The sequence below is a fragment of the Budorcas taxicolor genome, chromosome 3 (genome assembly GCF_023091745.1).
Source record: "Budorcas taxicolor isolate Tak-1 chromosome 3, Takin1.1, whole genome shotgun sequence".
NCBI classification, from domain to species: domain Eukaryota; kingdom Metazoa; phylum Chordata; class Mammalia; order Artiodactyla; family Bovidae; genus Budorcas; species Budorcas taxicolor.
In genome coordinates, this window is record NC_068912.1 from 89,420,886 (window position 1) to 89,446,144 (window position 25,259).

Consider the following 25,259-nt stretch of genomic DNA (forward strand, 5'->3'; position numbering starts at 1 on the left):
AGGACTCCTCCCCCTCCCTCACCATCCGTATCAGTTCAGTTCAGTTCAGTTCAGTTCAGTCGCTCAGTCGTGTCCAACTCTTTTCGACCCCATGGACGGCAGCATGCCAGGCCTCCCTGTCCATCACCAACTCCCGGAGTTCACTCAAACTCCTGTCCATTGAGTCAGTGATGCCATCCAACCATCTCATCCTCTATTGTCCCCTTCTCCTCCCGCCTTCAATCTTTCCCAGGGTCTTTTCAAAGTCAGCTCTTCGCATCAGGTGGCCAAAGTATTGGAGTTTCAGCTTCAACATCAGTCCTTCCAATGAATATTCAGGGCTGATTTCCTTTAGGATTGACTGGTTGGATCTCCTTGCAGTCCAAGGGACTCTCAAGAGTCTCCAACACCAGAGTTCAAAAGCATTCATTCCTTGATGCTCAGCTTTCTTTATAGTCCAACCCTCACATCCATACATGACCACTGGATCTGTTCAATCTCTGAAACAGCCCTTCAGTCCTCGGTGCTGTCCCAAATCCTCCTTTAATCCTCACTGCCTCCACCCTCCTCCCAGCCTCGCTGTCTCCCACCTGCAGGCCCTCAGCTCAGACCCTGCCCCAGGCTCCTCCTCTCTATTCAGTCTCCACATCACAGCCCCAGGGGTCTAAAATGCTCTGCACCCTCCAGAGTCTCCCCATTCCTATGTCTCCAAATGCCACCATGTGGTCCCCAGTTAAAAACCTGGCCCGTCCCCTGCCTCTCTTCCCAGAGCACTTATTTTGGGCTGATTGCAAGTTCCTAAACCCTTGTGCTTTTGCACATTTTGTCTATTAGCAAACTTGTTCATTTTCTAAGTCTCAGTTCAAGTACCGTGTTGAAGCCTGACTCTCCAAAGCAGATTTAGGCACCCCCTGCCAGAGAATCTGTACATTGGACCCTATACATACACTGATTACACTGGCTATCACAGGATATTGTCATTGATGGCTTATTGGTCTGTCTCCCAAAGAGTCTAGGAGTACTGAGGGTCAAGCACATGAATTTTTTAATCTCTGCATCACCAGCAGGTAGCACATTACTTGGTCATCATATGCACTCAGTTAATATTTATTCAATGAATGGATGGATGTGTGAATTGTACCTTTTTAAAATCAACATATGTTCCCAAAAACTTGCACCAAGGTTACTTGGATTGCTGGCTTGGCTTCAAATTCGGGTTCCTAGGTCCCATCCAAAACTTCCAGAATGATAACTTCCAGGGCTCTGGAGTTCTGTATTCTAACAAGCTTCTGGAGAACTGTTTTGTACATTAAGTTTGACAGACACAGCTGTTATCCTGCTGAGATGCTACTCACCTGTCTCCTTACACTGGAAATCCTGTCCACACTGTGCTTGACTCAGACAAGCTGTGGGACTGTGACAGCTGGCTTGGTCCCAGACATTCCCACTGCAGATGGTTCCCCCAAACTTGTTTGGCTGCAAGAGGCTCCGGTATCTGTACTAAATCAGATTTGGAAACAGACACATTCATTGTCTTATCAATCAACCGAGATTGGTGCAGGCAGGTCTCAGTTCAACATAAGGAATGACTGTCTTAATGATTGAGAGCTCCCTGCAAAGCTGTCTTTTGAGGGGATGAGTAATCATAAATGGTGATGTTCAACCAGAGGTTGTCATCAGCTGGAATATTGAATTAGGGCCTCCAAACATCAAATGAGAAGTTTGAACTAGGTATTTCTAGGGTCTTCCTCCTTGTCAGGAAGAACCTCCATCTTCTCTTTCTGAAAGTACCAGCTAGTACCTATTCATCTTTCAAGACTCATGGTTTACCTTCTTGGGAAAAAAAAAACTTCTATAACTCAGTTATATATTCTCAGTTCCCTATGAACCCGCTCTCATAGCACTTGTCATACAAGGTTGTTATTGTCTACTTGTTACTTTACCTATCTCCTTATTTTAGGAACAATTTTCATATGGGGTTAAGGCTGCCAAAGGGAGGACCTAATTTCTACTTCTACTACTTACTTTATTTCTTACTGTCTTATTTGGCTTCATATACTTAGCATTTGATCTATGATGCATTGCAAGGGAGGCACTTTTAGAAGGTGTTTATTGCTTCTGCTTTGTAAAAATTTTTCTGCTCATGGCATCTCCTCTTTCCTTGTGACATATCTCATTGATTCAGGTAGGGGTGATGTCACCCCCTTAGTCACAGGGTTGTGTGGATAAGAATGAGGCAGGGAAACCAGGGCCCCATATCTGCCAAGTCGCAATGATTGGTTCATGACTCAGCCTTATGGCAATCATAGTCCTCCCTGGGAATTTTCTTTCAGAACTTTTGGAAAAGACAGTTCGTTTTTAGCTGAAGTTGCCTGGTATCAAGTGATCATGTTGCCTACGAGGTAGAAAGAGCCCACGCAAGAGGTTGAGAGACAAAGAGAGCTCTGAAGACACCATCTGCGCCTCTGTGTCCAGCTTTGATGGCAGATGAATAAATACTTACTGAAGGAAGGATAGAAAGAATAAAATGCATACCAATCTTGGGCTCAATGCTTTTATGTTCCTGTTTTCTATAGGGTGTACAGTATGAGGTACTAGTGTATAAGGAGGAAGCTGAACAGTAAGATATTCCAAGAAATTGAAGTTCCATCCCTGTCTTTGAAAAGCTCAGAGTCTTAGTGATGAGATGAAAAAATATAACAACACAGAACATGGGGGTATAGAGAGCTTCATACAGAGTGTCAGTCAGCACCATATTTTCTGCTGCCTCTTATACTGGCTCAGCCCACAGGCCCTGCCTTCAAGACTGTAAGTAAGTAAATAGGAAGGCAATGTCTTGAAAAGCAAGAGAATTGAGTTCCTGACTTGAATCTACCCCTGACTCACTGTGTACAGTATCAGTGCCTGGTACTTTCTGTCTCAGTTTCCAAATCTGTAAAATGAGGTGGTTGACCTAGTTGATTCACTAATCATAACTACTAATGATTCCTCCATCTGTGTCCTATAGTTGGAAGAGCACAGGCATGAAATTAGCCCAAAATTAGACCCACTTGGGTTCAAACCCCAGATTCACTTAGCAACTGCCCATGAGCAAGCCACTTATCTTTTCTGAGCATCTGTTGTCTAATATGTAAAGTGGTTGTGATGATACCTTAGCTCAAGAGGGTTTTGTGAGAGCTAAGCGAGAGGTCTGAGACCATGTAGCCTTGTGCCTTGCATATCATTGGTACTTAATAAGCAGAAATGTTTTCTACATCTTTACCATTGTCAATGCAGCCTTTTCCAGATGCTTCCAGGGATGAGTGCAAAGCAATGTGACTTCCCTTCTCTTTCATCTTGCTCACTTCTGCCTACATGACTGGTCCCTAGCAAAGAGGCAGTTGTAGCAAAAAGAAGTGAGGTTCCAACCAGTCTATCTGCCTTTCGTGCCTGTCACTTAATAACAGCGATGGCAGATCTGTAAACTTGGTGGGAAGAGATTATAATTAATGGTCAATGTGGGAATAGAAGATATTTTCCATGTCTACCCACATTCTTGTTCCGCAATACAGTGAATACAAGAGAGCTTGTCATACCAATATACAGCCAGTTCTCTTCTCTTCCTTGCCCTTCAAACACCTTCATCAGTTATGGGACCTGCAGTTACCTATGTGTTGATGATGATGCTGGTGGCTACCAGTTATTGAGTGCTTACTATTGGCTAAACACTTTACATTCTCTTAAAAAATATTAGTATTTATTTATTTGGCTGTGCCTGGTCTCAGGAGCAGCATATGGGATCTTTAGTTGAGGCAAGCAAGCTCTCAGTTCGTGGCATGTGGGATCTAGTTTCCTGTGTGCATGCGTGAGGGCTAAGTCACTAGTCATGACTGACTCTGCTGTCCATAGGATTCTCCAGGCAAGAATACTGGAGTGGGTTGTCATGCCTCCTCCAGAGGATCTTCTCCACCCAGGGATTGAACCTTTGTCTCTTATGTCTCCTGCATTGGCAGGCAGGTTCTAGCACCATCTGGGAAGCCCTCTCGTTCCCTGACCAGGAATCAAACCTGGGTCCCGTGCACTAGGAGTGTGGAATCTGAGCCACTGGACCAACCCGAAAGTCCCTCTACCTTGTTCATCTCACTTAATGCTCACAAGTCTAGGAGGTTACATTCTATTAATGATCCCATCTTAAACTGGGTTAGAATTCCAGTTCTGCAGCTCACAGTGTGTGTGTCACTGGATAAATTCCTTAATTCCTCTGCCCCTTGGTGTTCTCATCCATAATATGAGAGAGATCTGAGAGTGTTCTGAAGATTAGTGATCACGCAAGTAAAGACATCAGCTCTCTGTTCCCTTCTGGTGTGTGCCCAGTAAGAAGAGCTGTCAACTTTGTCATCATCCTTGTAGCTGTTGGACTACTCTGGAACAATTATGACTGAGAAGGTATTGGATTAGGTAACCACTAATATCACTCACTACTCTCCATATAGCTCCAGGAGAGGCATGCATTTCAGATTCATGGGCATTTTGGAATCAGACTGGCCAGATTTTAAATTGAGGCTCTGCTGCATTCTTAATGGGCAGCCTAAGCAAAGGGTAGGACGGGTCTATCACACACTACTGGCTGCCAAAGTCAAATAAGAAGATGATTTATTTAAAGCATTAGCACAGTCCTTGGTCTACAGAAATCATTTAATAAATGGCCACTGTTATTGTCATTAACATCCTTCCTGTGGTTTCTATACTTGGAATGCTGGTGCAGGCATCAGGTTCATTCCCACCCACTCCCTAGTTTCTAGGTTGTTATCAAATAATAAAGACATTGTATTGCAGACAGGTTGATAAGGATACTTCCCCAGGGACTTCTCGGTGCCATTGCCCATGGTTGGTATCTTTAAGACATTACTACCTAGTAGACAATGTTTCTTTTCAGAAATGCACATCTTTGGGAAATTTTGAGAGGAAGAAATATATTAACAAAAAGAAACTCAGATGACCTTTCAATAAAATAGTTAACAGAATTTAACAGAATCATTTTAAGAATTCCCTTAAAGACATGACTTTTTGAATCACTAAGAGAGTAATCAATGTTTATGTAAACTGTAAGTCAGTCACCTGTGCTATCTGCTATCTAAACTGTAACACAAGAGAAAAATGTAGCTTTAGGACGTTATTTCAATGTATAATAGGTTGAATAATGGCCACGCAAAGAAATCAAGTCCTAATCCTTGAAAGTAGTAAATGTTACCTTATTTGGGGAAAGGATCTTTGCAGACATCATTAACTTGGAGAAATTACTCTGAATTATCCAGGCGGACTCTGAATGGCATCACAGTGTCCTTGTAAGAGGAAGGCAGAGGGGGATTCCACTTATACACATAAGGGAAATACATAGAGGGGAGGGAGTGGTGCAGACAGACGAGCAGAGATTGGAGCGAGCAGCCCCCAGAAACTGGAAGAAGCAAAGAGCAGCTTTTCCTCTGGAGCTTCCAGAGAGAGCCTGACTCTACTGACACCTCGACTGCAGACTTCTGGCCCCCAGAACTGTGTGAGAATACATTTCTGCTGTTCTAAGCCACCCAGTTTGTGGCATTTCTCACAGCAGATTCAGAAAATTAACCCAGAATGTCACAGCAGAATGAGAATTGGGGGACAGATATTTTTAAACCGGAATGCCTAAAATTCTTTGGCATATCCGAGAGGTGGGAGAGGCAAGATCATAAATTCTAGACTTCAGAGTCGAATAAACTAGGTCCAAATGGTGTTTCCATCACTGTCATCAGATCTTCCCAGAGCACTTTCCTGTCTCCCTGAGGAGGGGGCTGGAGGCAGGAGAACCATCCGCAGAGTCTGTAAGAGGTCAAATGAGAAAAGAACAGGGCTTGATTCGAGGCAGAGGGAGTAGGGGTAGACAGGAGGACACAGAAAGGAAGTAAAACCGCTCACATTTATTAAACACTTACTATGTGCCCTGGTGACTCAGCCAGTAAAGAATCCTTCTGCAATGTGGGAGACCTGGGTTCGATCCCTGGGTTGGGAAGATCCTCTGGAGAAGAGAACAGCTACCCACTCCAGTATTCTGGCCTGGAGAATTCCATGGACTGTATAGTCCTTGGGGTCATAAAGAGTCAGGCACAACTGAGCGACTTTCACTTCCACTGTGTACTGGATGCCATGAAAAGCGCTTTTGTATGCATTATTCATTTGATGTTCTCAAAAACTCTATGATGTACATACTGTTCCTACTTTCACTTATAGATTAGGAATCAGAGGCATAGAAAAGGTAAAAGATATGTCCAAAATAACACAGCAATTAAGGTGCAAACCAGATCTACGCTGTTCAATCCAAGCTGAAACACAGGCTTACAGCAACAGGCTAGTAGACAAGGCTCAGGTAGTGGCGTGCCACGTACGGGGGTGTACACCCACCCCTGTATCCAGTGAAGGGGTGTGTTATCTGCAGAGATTTTCAAATACTAAGAAAACAGAATAGAACGTAGTCTTTTTACTATCATGATAGGCCAGTGATTCTGAACAAAGACAGAGCTGTAATACTTCTCCCTGCCAGAGCAGAGTGCACCCAACATCCCCCTTATGCTACTGAGTTTAGCAATCATTTTGGACCAATTAAAACCGCTTATGTGAGCAAGATAGATATACGTCTGTTCATTGGACATGTCAGCCTTTTTCAGTGCATGGAAGTGAAATCCTCAGAAACACCCTGTGTGGCATGCTTTGGTTTATCTCAGTTTTCCATAGGTCATGGACAGCTTGGCATTTGTTCCCAAGTCATTGGTCGCTCCAGATGACTCTCACTAGAGGGCAGTAGGTTGGCCAAGGCCCAGAGGGGCCAGTGGGGATCAGTGTACCCATGTCTGGAAGGCTACTTTTTTCCATCTAAGCCATAACATACATGTCTGTGTAGCCTCATCCAAACGCCTTACAGACAAAATCAGAAGAAGCAGAAATATGTTCCACCGTCATGTGTGTATGGCTTCTGAATACCTATTTCTAGACCCATTTTCTCCCCAGACTTCTAGATTTATAGTGCCAACTGCTTATCCCCATTTGGATGCATACTACACAATTCAAATGCTAAATGCTCCAGAATTGGTTATTAATGTCTCACCTTTTTGTCCTGGCACGGAAAGCAGTCTGTCCACTCTGCCCAGTTGTCCAGCTGGCAGGAGACAGCTGTCGGGGTGAAACTCTCAACAGCTCGACTAACTCTCCTAAAGAGACGGAGGACCTCGATTCAGTTTTTTATTTTTTATCATGATCATTTTAATTTCTATAATTATAAATGTGAAAAGGTGTTTTAATATGATGGCATCTTAATAATATGTAAACATGCTGAATTTTTCCCCAGCTTTATTGAGGCATAATTGATTTAAAAATTGTATGGTATATTTATGATGACGGGTGTGATAGTTTGATATACATATACACTGTGACACGATTATCACAATCAAGGGAAACATATACCTCACTTCCCATAATTACCTTTTTTCCTTTTTTGGTGTGCTAAGACATTTCAGACTACTCTCTTAGCAAATTCCGACTGTACACTATGCTATTACTAACTCTAGTCACCATGTTGCACGCTAGAAATGCAGGACTTTTCATCCTGGGAATTAAGAGAGTCAATTCCCAGGCAGGCTGATAAGAAGTCCGGGGTCCCTGAGGAGGAGAAAGTGGTCTGGGGCTCTCAAAGTGGAGATAGGGGTCTGGAATTCTCAAGGAGGAGGAAGGGACAAACATTTTTCTTTTTTCCTCTCTACATTCCTTAGTCTTAGTCACATAGTTTTTTTCTGATGATTATACAACAAACAACTCAGTTTAAACTTTGTACTAAGGATTATATAACAACAGTGTATTCTGCTTGAGGACAGTTTCTCCTTCCTGAAAACCTTCTGGCTAATCCTGTTATCTTAAAATGTAAATTATGGGAGTAGGTCTAGGAAGATCTTTACAACCTTGGGACTTTCTTTTGATTTATTGCAGTAACTAATTTAAAATGTATATAACTCCCCTACTTAGACGAGCGAGCGAGGGGGGCACTGTCTGCTCCCTTTCTGATGTCTATGTCAGAAGCTTTTGCTGTCCCTTTTTCACTTTAATAAAACTCTGCTACACAGACGCTCTTGAGTGATCAAGCCTGGTCCCTTATCCCAAAGCTAAATCTTCTTCGGAGATCATGAATCCGACATCATTCACCATAAGCTATCACTATGACAGAAAGTTTATATCCTGTTACCAACATTTGCCCATGTTGTTCTCCCCCCAAGCCCCTCTGTTCTCTCTGGTTCTATGAGTTAGACTTTTTTTTAGATCCCCACATATACCTGAGATCATGCAGTATTGCCTTCTTTCTGCCTGGCTTATTTCACTTAGCATAATGTACTCCAGGTTCATTTATGTTGTCACAAATGGCAGAACTTCCCCCTTTTTTATGGCTGAACAGATGCTTAATTTTTTTTAATTTGTACAGGTTGCCCATTGATTCGGGCATCTGGTTACTTGAAGCCGCAGAACATGAAACAATATCACAATATATATTCCCTTAACCTTCAAATTATCCGGAAATAGGAGTGGGGATAGAGCAAGGAAATGAGAGGAACATTCATTCACAAAGGCACAGTTTTTACTTGGAACCCTGGGCTGCAGGAGTATTTCCAATACTTGATTAATTCTATCATCCTTCTTAAAAATTGCATGTGCTGTTTTTAAAACAAAAGATATATGGCCTATTGCTCTTTTTACCCCAATATTTTATTGTGGCAAAATATACATAACATAAAACTTATACTTTACCATAATCATTTTTAAGTGTGTAGTTCAGCGGCATTGAGTACATTCATATTGTTGTACAACCATCACCAGCTTCCATCCCCAGAACTCTTTTCATTTTCATGCATCAATTTTGAGATGTAAAATTTAAGCAAATAAAAAAAATAACTGTGCATGTTTTCCCTTCAGTCAATCAGTTTTAAGAAATAAAGAATAAAAATATATTGTGCCTCTACCATATACAAGGATGATGCTGCAGTGCTTCAAAACTCAGTCTGATTATGCCATGAGCTGGTCCTCATAATGAATGATGCCCTCCTAGGCTGCAACCCCAGACAGGAAGCCCTAGGATCCTCAGGAAAGTGGTGTTCACATTTATCATTGGTTCTTAAACTTTGGTCCTAGGAACCCTTTATACACTAACATACGATGAGGACCCTGAAGACCTTTTATTTAAGGGGACTAGACCTATTGATAGTCACAGAATTAAAAATCAAAACTGAGAAATTTTGAAGTGTTTATTTTCCCATTTAAAATCACTGTGAAATTGTTACGTTACCATGTATATTTATTTAAAAATCCATTTCCAAGAAAAATAATTATTGAAAAGTGTTATGTTTTATGTTTTTGCAAATCTCTTTGATGCCTGGTTTATAGGAAGCAGCTAGACTCTCACCTCTGCTTCTTCACTGAATATGTTGCTTTATGTTGCCTTAATTGAAATCTATGAAGAAACTCCAGCATCATACTGTTATGTAGCTGAAAAAATAATGTAGTTGAGGAATGTTTTAATAGTCTTCTCAGATAATTGTGAATGTTCTTTGATGTTACACCAACACTTTAAAAGCAGTAATTTCTTAAATGTTAGCTGTAATCTGAAAGCCTATCGGTGAATTTTTAACTTCTCTGTTACATTAAAACTCACTGGTCTGTGCACACCTTAGATGGATCCAGTACCCACACACGGGCTACCCTGGTGGCTCGGTGGTAAAGAGTCACCTGCCCGTGCAGGAAAAATGTGCTCGGTCCCTGGGTGGGAAGACCCCCTGGAGAAGGAAATGGCAACCCACTCCAGTGTTCTTGCCTGGGAAATCCCATGGACAGGGGAGCCTGGTGGGCTACAGTCCATGGGGTCTCGAAAGAGTCAGACATGACTTAGTAAGTAAACAACAACAACATCCATACATAATTTTTATAACAGCAAACGTTGGAAACTGAGAAAATAATGGCTCCCAGAGTGAATGTATCTTAAAAATATTCACATATTTCAATATAAAATATTTTAAAGTCAAATTTATTAATATTAACAGTGATCTCAAGCTTATAGTAGTGAATATGTTATCCAAAATTTTAGTTTTCATTCGAAAGCCCAAATTTTGTCATTGGTAACAAATAATGCTATCTGTTTTCCTGGAAGTAATAGGCCCTCTGCTCATTTTTGAGACAATGTCTACCAATTATCTTAGCCTGAATAACAGTAGTTTGTCTAGCAGTCATTTTGTCAAGTAAAAACAATGTTCCAAGAAAAAGACATCAACATTGATTTAACTCAAACAGTTGCTTTTTCTCAAGACAGTCATCATACTCAGATACAGTAGATGTTCTATATGCATTCTTTCCATTTGGCCACAAATAATATTTAAGTAACATGTTTTCAAAGATTGTGTTTTAATAAAATTAACAATTTTAACTGGTTTAAGGAATTTTCTAAGTGAAACAACTTCTTTCCTATAAGTTTGATGTCACTGCCTTGATTTGTCGAGGCCACAGTAGCTTTATTCAACATTAATTTTATACCATCAGGGCAAACATAAACACAGTGAAAAGAGAAAATAATATCTTAGTATTATTGTGAAATTGTTTTGAATTCCCAGATACTGCCCTCATAAGATCTTGGGGACTGCCTACAGTCTGCAGACCACACTTTGAGAAACTCTGATTTATAAAATGATGTTAGTATAGAACACCAGCTCTATCATCCCTTCAAAGAAAACTTTAGTGTTCAGCTTATCAGCTTCCTCTCTACTCCAGTTCCTCTCATCGCCCTGGGAGACCTCAGCATCGCTATATATGAACCACTCAATGCTCTCTGCTCTCAGTTGTTTCTTTTCTTCCTCTTGAGTAACTCTTTTCTTTGTTCCGTCATCTTCCATGATTTCATCCTGGACGTTCGCTCTCTGAAATAGCTTCCCTTCCAAATGACTAATTCATGGGTCACCTATGAAGTTATTTGGGGTTCCACAACCTCTTTTCCTTCTATTTCTATATACTCAAGGATTCCCGTGAACTTTTCTTGGACCTCGTTGGGGCCTCCATTGACTCCTAAGCTTTCTCTCTAGCAATAACACCTCCCCTATTTTCATTTTCCTTCACAATCAGTTTTTATTTCATGACCCATCATTTTAAAATTGTAATTATGTTCCAAATTCCTGGAACTCACTGTTCTGTTGATCACACCTACCAATGAAACCCAGTCTTGAAAGAATCCAAGTATCTTTCTCCTGGTTAATTCCTAGGTGTCTTCAGCCTCATCATAAACATTGGTTCCTTAGGAAAACATTTCTTAATACTCTGACTGATGAGACATCTCTCTTCACATGATTTGGTCAATCTCTGCACATTTTTGTCTCAAAACTTAGCACACTTATAATATTTGTATAGTTTCTGCCATCTCCACCAGCTCATAAGCTGTATGAATGTGGGTACTTGTACTGTTCACATGTTTGCTACTGAACTCCCAGCACTTATCATGATGCCAGACCCAGGGAAGGTGTTCAGTAAATATTTAGGAAAGTAAAGAAAGGGAGAAAGAGAGAAGGAGAGGGAAGGAGAGGAGAAGGAAGGGAGGGAGGGAAGGAGGGAGAATTAAAGGGGATGGAAAGAATGAAACCAGTTTATGGAAAATAGATGGACATTGTTTAGAAATTTATTTGAACTTAATTTCCAGTTAGAATCTAATTAAATAATCCTGGTATCTAGACATTCAGATGGCTCAAAGTTTGGTCCATATGTTATTTTTCTAATAGATTGTCCTAATATTAAAAGTGTGAAGCATAGAAACATGGAGAAAAGCAAGGGTTCTAATCACCAGAAGATGGGAGAGAAGTTACAAGGGCAGAGGTTTGGGAGCAGAAAATGACTACAGCGTTAGTTCTGCGTCTCACTGTAGAACTGTCAAGATAATGTCATTGTAACCCCACAGAGACTGCATTATGATGTCAAAATGGAAGGAAACAGTATTAATGGATGGAAGCAAAAGTTTAGACAGAGCAGTGGTGTGTTGCTGTGGTTTTAAAAGCTTTGTGACATGATGTCTAGACAGAGGCACACACAGTCGTGCTATCACTGAAGCACGGCTACAGAAAGTACACAAGGACCATTCATTAAGTCGTTACAGGGCTCCAACCTTTTAGCCAATATCAATATGACTGGCATTTTCTCTTATCATGCCAATGAATTTTTTAATGTAGTTTATTTTTTATGGATTTTGAAAGTCATGCATTCTCCTTAAGAGAACATAGAAAAGATTATAAAAGAAAAAAATTATCCCAACTTTCCACCACCATTAATTCTGTTTCCTTCCCTTCTTTATTTCCATAAAAGAGTTGAGGTCATACTATTACATTTTTATATGTTTATCTTTCCATTTAATATTATCAAGGAAATACACATTTTTATGATGACTGCACATTGTTCCATTCCACTAACATTAAATAATTAGACTATTGAGCATCCAGTTTTTCTGTATTCTAAGTTATTTACTGAAGATACATCCTGTAGAATAAGATGGCTAAATTGAAGGATACAAATGGTTTTAAAGTTTATGACACATATAGCCAAATGGCTTTCCAAAAGAACTGTATCAATTTTTCAATTTCTTAAGGGACTTTTTTTTCTGTTTATTTATTTATTTTAGTTTATAATATTGTATTGGTTTTGCCATACATTGACTTGAATCCACCATGGGTGTACATGTGTTCCCCCTCCCGAACCCCCCTCCCACCTCCCTCCCCATCCCATCCCTCTGGATCATCCCAGTACGCCAGTCCCTAGCACCCTGTATCATGCATTGAACCTGGACTGGCAATTAGTTTCACATATGATAATTTACATGTTTCAATGCCGTTCTCCCATATCATCCCACCCTCGCCCTCTCCCACAGAGTCCAAAAGGCTATTCTATACATCTGTGTCTCTTTTGCTGTCTCACATACACAGTTATCATTATTATCTTTCTAAATTCCATATATATGCATTAGTATACTGTACTGGTGTTTTTCTTTCTGGCTTACTTCACTAATAAATCTGTGGCCTAGTAAATCTTGGCAAATAGTTTGAAAGCATCTCCAAGCTACTGAAAATTTACTCCAACAGTAAGATCCTGGAGTCTTTGATACTAGTCTTTAGTTGGCATCTATCTTGCTGTGCCACTCTGAGCAGAACCCAGAGAGGCCTTTAAGTTTTTCATCTGTAGCATCAGCACAAGGACACATAGTGGTCTGTGCAGGGTTCCCTCCACTCTGCACAGTGCGCTCTGTGGGGTACTGCTTCCTGAATTATGCACGAGAGGTGGAAAAGGAAAAGAAGCAAAGTTACCTGGTCAAATAGATTTGGATAAATTGCATACAGCATACTGCTCTTGGAGATTTAAATGTCCAGTAATACTTTAAAGGCACTGAGAAGTTCTGCATTTTATTTGCTTAATCCAGCAGTTACCCAATTTTTGACCATAGGTCATTTTTTTTTCATGTAATAAGACCATAGAGCACAGCTGAAGAAATACTGATGTAACAGAAAGGGGTTTAGAGTATACCAAAGATGTATATAATCCAGATTCTGCTATTTAAAGCTGAAAATCAGAAATGGTAAAGACTTGTGAGACTGTTTTGAATATGGGAATAAGATTACATATGCAAAGCCCTAAGCATCAGCCTGACATACATGCTAATTTCTTCTCTATAACCTTCTCAACCCCAGACATGCTCATCAAACCTCTTCATCTTCATTAAAAACATATTGAATGCCCACTCTGTGGAGTGCCAGAGACTAGTGATATGCTTCCCACCAGCCTTTTTAGATAGGGTGACATATTGGGCAAAAGGCCTAAAACCTGGAATTGAATGTGGCCATCTTAGCAATGTAGATCACAGAATAATTAATTAGCTACCCATCCCAGGTGAGAAGATCAGAAAGCCCAACCCAGATTACTTCCAGTGGGTCATCCTAATAAATTGGCTATGCTTATATACAAGGCTGATTGTCACTAATTATACAACCTTGAGCCACTCGCATTCAGTTACGTGGAAATTTACCTCATGAAACAAGTATTGGAAATTGGACTTTCGAAGTGCTGAGTCTCCAGTGACCTCCATGTTGCTAAATTCAGTGGAAAGCTTTCTGGCTTGGTCTTCATTGCCCTCTGTTAACCAGCATTTCCTTCTTGAAATATTTCTTCTCTTGGACTTCTTCAGCACCAAACTTCCTTGTTCCCTTCTTACCTCTGTGACCAGTTCTCTTTGATGTCTCTGAAAACGAGACTCCTTCAGGGTACAGTCTTGCCTTTTTGCTTTTCTCATTGTTGAGAAAGTGGGATCCATTTCCTGGGCTTCTCATACCATCTGCAGCAATGCCTCTAGATTGAGGTCTTCAAACTTGGAAAATTTGTCTTATTTATCCAATTGTCCCATGTTATATCTCCACTCATGCCTCTCAGGCATGGTGAACTTAATGTTTAAACCCTTAATTTTCTTCTTTTAGCCTGTTCCTCTCTCAGTTTTACCCAAGTCAGTAATTGGAACAACCCTAACACATGCTTGCTCAAGCCAGGTACCTAGCAGTGGCCTTTAATTCCTTCCATCCCCTCACACCCGTATCCAGTCCTTTGGAAATTTCTGTCGGTTTTGCTTTCAAGATGTATCTCAAATATCTTGCCCTCTGCCTGTCTAGACTGCCTCATCCTAATTTTAGACATTATTATCTCTCACCCAGATCACTGCTTGGCCTCCCATGGTCTGAGATGGTCCACTCAATTTCCTCCAATCTTTGCTCTGCACAGACACATTTTAAAATGAGAAATCAGATAATACCCGCCCGGTAGAAGACATTCCATGCGATTTTTTGTTTGTTTTTCACTACACATAGACTAAAATCCAAATTCCTCATGAAGGTGCCAGATCTCTGTGATCTGGCCCCTGACCACCTTTCTGACATCTTCTCAGGACACAATCCCCTGATCTCATGCTGTCCCAGTCCTGCAGATCCTTGAACCTGACAAGCCATTTCCCCTCGGGTTCCTAGTGTGTACTGACTTCTCCACTCTCCCTGCTCTTCACATGGGTTCTCCCTCCTCACCATCCTTCATCTCTCAGCTTAAATTTTAACCACCTCCACAGAGAACCCCCCACTTGCCTATTTTTAGATTGCTCTAGAGAAGGTAACAGGCAGGAAGGCCAAGGGTCTGCAAATGGAAGAAATAGGCTGCAAGTGTTAGAAATTTTTTTCTCTCTCTCTTAAGTGGCAGAAGGAAACAAGCTACAAGTGTTAGATTTTTTTCCCCTTCTCTATACAAATTTAAAAAGGTGTCTTTTAAAATTCTATGTTGCCATAACACATACCTGATTCAACCTGAACTGAACTTTTCTCAAACATTGAGCTAACCAATGCGTTTTTCTTATGGAAATGTTTTTCTTAAGCTATGTTAATGAACTATATATTTACCCTAAACTCTGTCTTTAAGTTGGTTCCACCTAAGACTCAGAATCCATTTCACAAACCAGTATGTTTTACTCAGACAGTTGTTCTCTTAATCTATGTTAATGAAACCATACATTTGCTTGGAAATCTGCCTTTCTTCAAGATTCATGTCAGTCATTTTATGGCCTGGGATGACTCACCTTGTGCCAATATTATCTCAAAATGTATGTTGTGGGTGAGGGGTCTGGTGCCACTCTGAGTTTTGAGACATCTCTTTTCTCTAATTAACAGCTTGCTGATAGGTATATAACATACTGCTAAAGGCTAGCAGGGCAGCACTCTTTCTGACCCCTTCTGATGTCTATGTCAGAAGCTTTCTCTATCTCTTTTATACTTTAATAGAACTTTTATCACACAAAAGCTCTGAGCGATCAAGCTTTGTCACTGGCCCTGGATTGAATTCCTCTCCTCTGGAGGTCAAGAATCCCAGCGTCTTTCATGGCTCAGCAACAACCTTTTGCTCTGATAGCCTCTATTAAAGACCCTTCTTGTTTACTTCATAGTATTTACCACAATTTTTCCTGAAATGTTCAGTTTACATGCTTACTGACTGATTCCATCACTACAGTGTAAATTCCGTGCGAGTCAGGACATTATCTGTTTTGTTTGCTATGGACCATACCTCTTTTTTTGTTTGTCTAGTCACTAAGTCGTGTTGGACTCTTGCAACCCCAAGGATTATAGCCAATGAGGCTCCTCTGTCCATGGGATTTTTCAGGCAAGAATACTGGAGAGGGTTGCCATTTCCTTCTCCAGGGGATCTTCCCAATCCAGGGATCAAACCCAGATCTCCCTCATTGTGGGCAGATTCTTTACCACTGAGCCACCTGGGAAGCCCATAAGCATACCTGGAATATGTATTAAATGAATGAATGAAAAGAAATGAATGAAAGAATGAGCAGTATCTACTGTGCTCCAGGTACACATAGAATTCCGCACAGAACTTCTAGTTCTGACCCTTCTCCAGGCTCTCCCACAATATGCATAATACTCTTTCTTCCACATGGAGCAATCACACCCCATCCATCTGCCCAGACTGTCCCAGTTCAGTTAGGCCTCATTTCCTCCAGATGGTTTTCTGTGTCCCACCGTGCATATTAAGTCTCATCAGTCATGTCTGACTCTTTGCAACCCTGTGGACTGTAGCCCACCAGCCTCCTCTGTCCATGGGGATTCTCTAGGCAAGAATACTGAAGTGAGTTTTCATGCCCTCTTCCAGGGGATCTTCCCAACCCAGGGATCGAACTTGGGTCTCCTGTCGCTCCTGCAGTCAGTGCTGGTGGATTCTTTACTGTTGAGCCACCAGAAAAGCCCACCTACCCTCTGCTAACATAATCCCACATGTGTAGAACATCCTGCACTTTATGTCAACCCCTATCCTGCAAATTCTGCAAGGTAGGGGAGCATGACTCTACTGATCACTGTGGTCCCCTAGTGCTGAGCACAGTACCCGGCATACAGTGGGAATTCAATAAAAACTTTTGTATGAATACATCATCTCATTCAATCTTATATAATTTAAATTTTATCAGACTCCTGTGGAATATTATATCTATTTTATAGATAAGTAAAACAGATTCAGAGGAAGATGAAATAATGTGCTTAAAGTTATAATATATTGATAGTAAGCGGTGAAGCAAGAATTTACACCAAGACTTTTTCTGACTCCTTTGAACGAAAATGAATGAATGAATAAATGAACAAATGAATTTTTAAAAAAGTATCTACTGTGTTCCAGGTACACATAGAATTCCACACTGAACTATACATATTTAGAGAACATTCCAATATATACTAGAATAAATTCTATATTGGAAAACATTCCAACATATATTCCAATATGTATTGGAAGATTTTTAGAAAACATTTCAATTTATACTGTGAAGGACTGCTGACAAAAGGGAAATAAAGTAATAAAAGTAGTTTTCTAAAAGCTTACCATGTACCAGCTTCTATGATCAGCGCTTTATGTGAACTCTTTTAACTCTTGACAAGCACTCATGAAATATGTATTATCTCTATAGATGAGAAAGTTAGCCTTGAAGGGTTTAAGCAACTTACCCAAGTTCCATAGCCACTAAGAGGTGAAGCCAGGATTTAAAACCAGGTTGATCGCACATCAAAGCCCACACCCAATGCTGCTTGAAGTACAGCTAGAGATTAGTTACCCCGAAAGAAAAAAAGTGTCCACAGTAATGAGACTCATTTTGAGTCACATAGACTACTGCACTGTTTATATTAGCTGAAATTTCATGTAGCCTGAATACATATTGATTTCCAGTCATCTGGACAACTACAGAAAATATTCATATGGCCCTGGCCCAGGATACTTTGGTGAATACTCTGATGCCCGTGAAATAAAATAAAAAAAGAGGAGGGTGATTTAAATTTCATTAGGCTCCACTGCCTATTTCATCTGTTTAGAGAAACAAACAGACCCATGTGATTATTCTGTATGTTTGAGATCTTCACTTGTATTTCTTTAACCCCCCCGCCCCAAGGGACTTATGTTCATTCTTCATCGGTGGAAATGTTGGGTTGGAAGTGGTATAAAAGCCTTTGGGATTCTTAATTCCAAACTAAATTTTTTTTTTTACTTTTTTAAAAATTTGTTGGAGTATATTTGGTTTATAATATTGTGTTAGTTTCTGGTATATAGCAAATTAAGTCAATTATACACATACATATATCCACTCTTTTTTAGATTCTTTTCTCAATAGGTCATTACAGAGTATTGAGTAGATGTCCCTGTGCTATACTGCAGATCCATATTAGTTATCTATTGTACATATAGTAGTGTGTATATGTCAATCCCAATCTTTCAATTTATCCTCCCCCACTTATCCCCTCTGATAACTCTTAAGTGTGTTTTCTTACATCTGTGACTCTATTTCTGTTTCGTAAATAAGTTCATTTGTGCTATTTGTCTTAAATTTGGGCTTTGTTGCTTCACCATGTTGTATCAGTTTCTGCTATACAACAAAGTGAATCAGCTATAAGTGTATATATTCCCTCCTTCTTGGATCCGCCTCCCACCCATACCTCATCTCACCCATCTAGGTAAGTGGCATAATGTGATGTTTATATCTCTCTGTCTGATTTATTTCACTCAGTATAACCATCTCTAGGTCCATCCGTGTGGCTGCAAATGCCATTATTTCATTTTTTTTATGTCTGAGTAATGTTCCGTTGTATATATGTACCACGTCTTCTTTAGCCATTCTTCTGTCGATGGACATTTAGATTGCTTCCATGTCCTAGATGTTGTAAACAGTGCTTATCAAAATGGGTGCTCAGTTATGGAATGATTTTTTTTCTGATGGGCGAAGTGAAGTGAAGTCACTCAGTCGTGTCCGACTCTTTGCAACCCCACGGACTGTAACCTACCAGGCTCCTCTGTCCATGGGATTTTCCAGGCAATTGTACTGGAGTGGGGTGCCATTTCCTTCTTCAGGGGATCTTCCCAACCCAGGGCTAGAACCTTGGTCTCCCGCATTGTAGGCAGACACTTTACCGTCTGAGCCACCAGGGAAGTCCCTGTAGTAATACTGATCTAGGAATTAGAAGGCCTGACTGTGCCACTAGGAAGCTGTGTGACTTACATATGAAATTGCTCTGTTTCCTCACTGGCCCTCAACTGCTGGGGACAATAATTACAACAATCTGAGGAAAATAATAAGGATTGAATTTGTCAATACTCATAAAATTCCTAGAGAAAACAGTCTGGTTGTTATTTAATATTCCACTTCTCTTTCTGGGACTCAGTTTCCTTATCTGTAACATGAGTGGATTCAGTTTGATGTCAAAGTCCTTCCTAATTCCAAAGACCCATGAAATAAAAGTGATGGAAGTTGCAAACAACGATTTTAAGAGAGTTATTTTAAGTATATTAAAGGGAATCATAAACATTATGAGAAGTGAAATATGTCAAAAAAAGTACCAAATGCAACTTTTAAAGCTGAGAAATTATAATAACCAAAATGAAAGATTCATTGAATGGGCTAAAAAAAAAAAGATTAAATATTGCAGAAGAAAAGATCAGTAAACTTAAAGTTATGATAGTATTTACAAAATGAAACAGAGAAAAAATGCTGCCAAAAACCATTTTTAAAAAAAGAAGAGAGCCTCAGGGCCCTGTAAGATAATATGAAGTAGCAGACTATATCTACAGTCAGAAGGAGAGGAGAGGGTATGGGGCAGAAAACATATTTGCATTAATAAAAGCAAATTTCCTCCCAAATTTGATGTGAACTATAAATCCACAGAATCACACCAAGGCACATCATAATCAAACTGCTGGAAATCAATGATAAAATATTTGAGTCCATTTTTTTTAAAAGTTTGACACACAAAGAATAGCAAAGTAGACTTTTCCTCAAAGACTATACAAGCCAAAGATAATGGAATGATATCTTCAAAGTCATGTGGAAGGGAAAGATGAAACTTTTCATGTAGAATTTCATATTCGTCAAAGATATCCTTCAAAAAAGGCAAAATAAAGAGCTCTTCTGACTAATAAAAACGGATCATTCCCTCACCAAAATTCATTCTGACCATAAGAAAGGTCAAAAGAAGTTTTTAGGAAAAATAATAATGGTATTAGAAGTGATATGATATTATTTGAAGGTAGGCTGTGATAAGTTAATGATGAATGTTGCAAAGCTTAGAGTAACAGCCAAAATAAATAAATAAAACAGAATCACTAATAAGTGATTTGGAATTAGGAAAAAAAATAAATCCAAAAGAAGACAAAAAAGGAGAAAAACAGAAACAAAGAACAGATGGGACAAGTAGGAAACAAATAGAAAATTAGTAAGCCCAAACCCATGAGTATCAGTAATTACATCTTATATAAGTGGAATAAATACTGTGATTAAAAGACAGAGATTGTTAGACTAGATAATAAAGTAAGACCCGCCTGTATGTTATCTGCATGAGTCATACTGCAAAATATAAAGAGTCAGATAAGTTAAAACAAAATATTGGGGGAAAAAATCGCCATGCACAGCCCAGGGATATAAAGCCTTTTGCAATGATAAAGGGGCAAATCATGTATAAACCTGTATATAGATAGATAACAAGAGAGCTTCAAAATACATGAGGCAAACAACTAAAAGGAGAAACAGATAAATGCAAAATATAGTTGAGGATTGCAGCATCTTTCCCTCAGTAATTGTTAGACAAGGAGGTGAAACTTGAGCAGCTTTAACAACCAACTTAATGACTTAAAACTGCACCCAACAACAGATGAGAGCACACTTTGAAGTACCCATGAAATATTCACTAAGAGCATATTCTTTGTCGTAAAACAAATCTCAATAAATTAAAAGGATGGAAAAAATCTTTTAGCTTTTTAAAGCAACACACACGCTGAAATGCATTTTTTGTATAAAACACATAAAAGAGAGTCATGATTTTTGAGCTGAATATTATAATGTCTTTTCATCAACATTATCTTAAAATATTTTTTCTCAAGCAATTCCATTTTTCTAAGAATTTATAGTAATGGTGTAATAACACACAGGCAGTATAGTTTATAATAATGGTAAATATGAGCTTATAAAAGTAAATGTATGCCATTAAAAATGTAAATATATACCATCTGTTTTCAATGTTAGTGTTTATATAAGATTTTATTTGAGAAAAATAGTTATTTATTTTGCCATTGTTAAGTTTTCTTAAAGTCTGAAATCACAGACTAATCCAAAAGATGCATACTAATTGGCACATTACAAATTTATTCTCATTTTTATCAACCATTGGAGAGAAGAAAGTACCCCCAAAAATGACAATAACAGTCACATAGCACCACTGGTAACAGCTGTCATTGAATGCTTATTAAGTACCAAGTGTCATTTTAAGTACTTTTATGCACTTAATTGTTCCTGTTACTTGCCTCCCACTTTACAGCCCAGAAAACTTAAATAACTTGCCTAAGATCACACAAATAGTACATGCTGGTGCCAGAATTTGAACCCAGTCAAGTTATTTCACCATGTAATTTTGCATTTGCAAAGCCAGGGTCAGACAGTCTGGCATTAGACACAAGACCTTGTGATTTCCTACTTCAGCACTTTGCAACATATTTAATTGGTTTGCTTTTGCCTTGACTTCAAATTTGCCTCTTCACTGGTCTGTCTTATTTGATAAGTTCATCAAACATCAAGACTCTTTGTTCATTTTCAAAAAGGATTACAATGATAAGCTTTTATAATTAAGGGTATCTCAGCAGAGATTTCCTTTACCACAGTTCTCTGGCCTTTTATCTTCTAATTATTAGAGATGAATTTTCTGATTTTTCAAAATGGTATTTGCTTGAAATACAAGTTGCAAATTAACTGCTTATAAAAATGCCTTTCCCCCTTCTGAACTGTTGTTAGTTAAAGGAACTCTCTCGCTTAGCATTTAAAAGCAATAATGATTCAAAATTGAATCATCCAACAAGAATTTTAATAAAATTGCTCTACTTGAAATTTTCAATGTTTAGGAGACAGGGACCCCTTTAAAACTATCCCACAGGCAAAATAAGAGGCTATTTAAGCACTACAAAATACTTGATGTTAAGATTAAAAAAAAAAAAAACAATAACACATGAAGCCAGTTTGGGATATTCAAGAAAAAGGAATACATAAAATGCAGTGCACATAGATAAATATCTCTTCCATTCATTCCTCCATAGCAAAAGGTTGACTTTCTGGAATGAAATGACCCTATCTTTATAGTCTCTGTGTTTCCCAAGATAATTTTATATACTTTATCTAATTTTATCCTCCCCCTAACACTACGAGATGTGTATTCTTATAATTCACAAATGGACAAGCAGAGGTTAAATTGTCCAATATCATTCAAGAGAATGATCATTTATTAAGCTGAATATATTTTATATCCAGGATCTTATTTCATGTTCATTAAGGCTATCCATGTGGTGCTCGTGGTAGAACCGACCTGACAATGCAGGAGACATAAGAGATTCAGGTTCGACCCCTGGGTTGGGAAGACCCCCTGGAGAAGGAAATGGCAACCCACACCATTATTCTTGCCTGGAGAATTCCATGGACAGTAGAGTTTGGTGGGCTACAGTCCATGGGGTCGCAAAGACTCGGACACGACTGAAGCAACTTAGCACAGAACAACTATGCTAAGCGACTCTTACAGAAGAGGTATCATCATTTTCATTTGACCAATCGAGAAACAAGTGAAAAGAGATTATGCTATTTAGTCCATATGACCCAGCTTCTAAGTCTTGGATTTGCACACAGGCCTATCTGACACCAAGTGAATGCTCTTTTTACTGACCTGGAGTCCTTCACTGAATTAGCAATAGCGTGGAAAAAAGTCACGTTCCATCCTATAACAGCCTGTTGCAAAAATGACAGCAGCTCATTTCCCGGCTAAGTAACCCTTTAAACTGCAAATTTTGCAGAAGCTCTTGGCCAACTCACCAGTTCACCTTCTCCTGTATGGTTACCCCAGGCTGATAAGTCATCAAAAATAAGAGGAAAAAAGCAGCAGCAAACATCTCATCCAGGAGCTACCAACCTGTATTACCTAGAGAGCAATAAAACTACTCAGGGAGTTGGAATAAAAGACATCTACAGTCTGGGATCTATCTAATGTTTGAAACTAAAAAAAAAAAACCTCACTTGATTCTCATTCAAATACGGTTAATTACTTACTAGGGTATTGATTAGCCAAATGCCCTAAAATCCTAAATACCAAAGGCCACTGCCCCTTGGATCTTTGGAAAAACAATATATATATGGTTGAGGAAAGGAGGATATTTATAATAACCAATATCAGCTGAGCAGATGTATCTTATTTTCAGAATGAGGCAAAAACCAAAGCAAGATATAGCTCCAGAATTCATGATCTTTTCAAGTAGCTGCTGGAATTTCTAAGGTCAGATCAATTTGTTTTGTAAGACTGAAATAAGGCTAATACTGGCATTTCAACTCAGCCATAAACAGCCAGCAAAATACAGGAAATGCTACCGGTTACATGGGGAAGTTCTCCAATGCATTGCCAAACATCTGGGGTCTGAGAAATGTGGATAACTGAATGGGCTTTCCACCTCTCATCCAGACATTGGGTATCATTACCATCTTGTTTTTATTTTTTACCTTTTTTAAAATATTGGAGTATAGCCAGTTAACAATGTTGTGATATTTTCAGGTAGACAGCAAAGGGATTCAGCCATATATATACATGTATCCATTCTTCCCCAAACTCCCCTCCCATACAGGCTGCCATGTAACATTGAGCAGAGTTCCCCTTGCTATACAGTAGGTCCTTGTTGGTTATCCATTTTACATATAGCAGTGTGTACATATTCATCCCAAACTCTCTAATTCTCCCTTCTCCCTATTCCTCCCCCTTGGCAACCATAAATTTATTCTCTAAGTCTGTGAGTCTGTTTATATTTTGTAAATAAGTTCATTTGAATCATTTCTTTTTTAGGGTCCACATATAAGAGTCATACAATATTTCTAGCATATTTGTGTCTTCAGGGAACCAGTTGCCTTAAATGAACATCTCCAAAAGCATCCTCTAGAATTTTAACAACAACCACACACTGGACTGATGGCGCCATGTCTACATACCTTCTCTTACTCGTCCAGACATAGTCATAAATCAATTACATAGAGATGGTTAGATAGAAAGATAATAATTGAACATGTGTCAGGCATTTCATTTGTCTTATTTTACTTAATCCTCACACTAAGTTTATGAGATGGAAATGATTCATTTCATTTTGCAGTTGAAGAAATGAAGATCCAGAGAAGTTAAGCTGCTCAGGAATAGACAACTGTCTTGATATCCTCATCAATCATTAGATTCTATCATTAGCAGGATTGGCCAGTACTCTCATTATTCATCTCAAAATTATTTTTTAAAAATGTACTGAATAGCTTGGGTGCCTAAGAAACCTGTTCGTGGTTTAATTGTGGAGATTTAAACAAGGTCCTCAGTTGTTATTATCTCTATTTCTTCAGAGATTAAGGTGCAGTTTGACAGAGGTGAATACCAATTATTCCAGGCCCTAGAAACCACGCCCCGTCCCCCACCTGCCCCATCTCTGACTTCTGTGTCTCTCTTCCTCCCTGTCTTTGTTTTGACTCCTGGGTCCTCTTGGCTGTAATTTTACAATCCTTCTGACCTATTTGGAAAACTCTGTTCTTTTACTTTTTCCTCAAGTAATCTAGCCATGATTAATACCTCATAATGCTTTTACTGACATGTGGATGTGATGGGAGGCGTTATATCTGGACACCCTAGCGGCAGCTCTGGGAGGCACACGTGGAACCCACTTCTTTCCACCAACTCCCTAGGTGCCTCTGTCTTCCCTCCAGGTCCATCCAAAGTCCAGAGTCTGAACCAGGTCATCAGCCCCCTGGGGCATGTGGCTCAAATTTTCCTTCCGCACTTCTGCAACGATTCTCATAAGGAACAGACCTCTCTCTACGACAGGGGTCTCAGAGGCAATGACTTTGCCCCTCGGGGAATATTTAGAAATTTCCAGGGACTTTTACGGTTGTCACAATTTTGGAGGTTGTGTGGCTGGCATCTAGTGGGTGCCGAACACCCTACAGTGCAGAGGGCAGGTCCCCCAGCAAAGAATTCTCCAGCCCCAGATGTCAATAGTGCCAAGGTTGGGAAACACCACCAGAAGAGTGGTCTGCTCTTCCCTGACCCCTGGAATCCTGGTGAATTAAGTTTCTTTTTCTTTTTGCATGCAGATAATATTGTCTGTTTTGT

At 39.5% G+C, this 25,259-nt stretch overlaps 1 protein-coding gene across 1 annotated transcript in view; it reads right to left on the reverse strand.

Annotated features, from left to right (window-relative positions):
* C8A (complement C8 alpha chain) overlaps positions 1 to 23,022 on the reverse strand; it is a 72,773-nt gene extending 49,751 nt beyond the window's left edge. Inside the window, exons 1-3 of the mRNA XM_052638110.1 lie at positions 22,946 to 23,022; positions 7,091 to 7,193; positions 1,335 to 1,479 (exon numbers count right to left, since the gene is read on the reverse strand). Coding sequence (XP_052494070.1) covers positions 1,335 to 1,479; positions 7,091 to 7,193; positions 22,946 to 23,022 — 325 coding nt within the window. The remainder of the gene's footprint in view (positions 1 to 1,334; positions 1,480 to 7,090; positions 7,194 to 22,945) is intronic.
* Between the last annotated feature and the right edge of the window lie 2,237 nt (positions 23,023 to 25,259).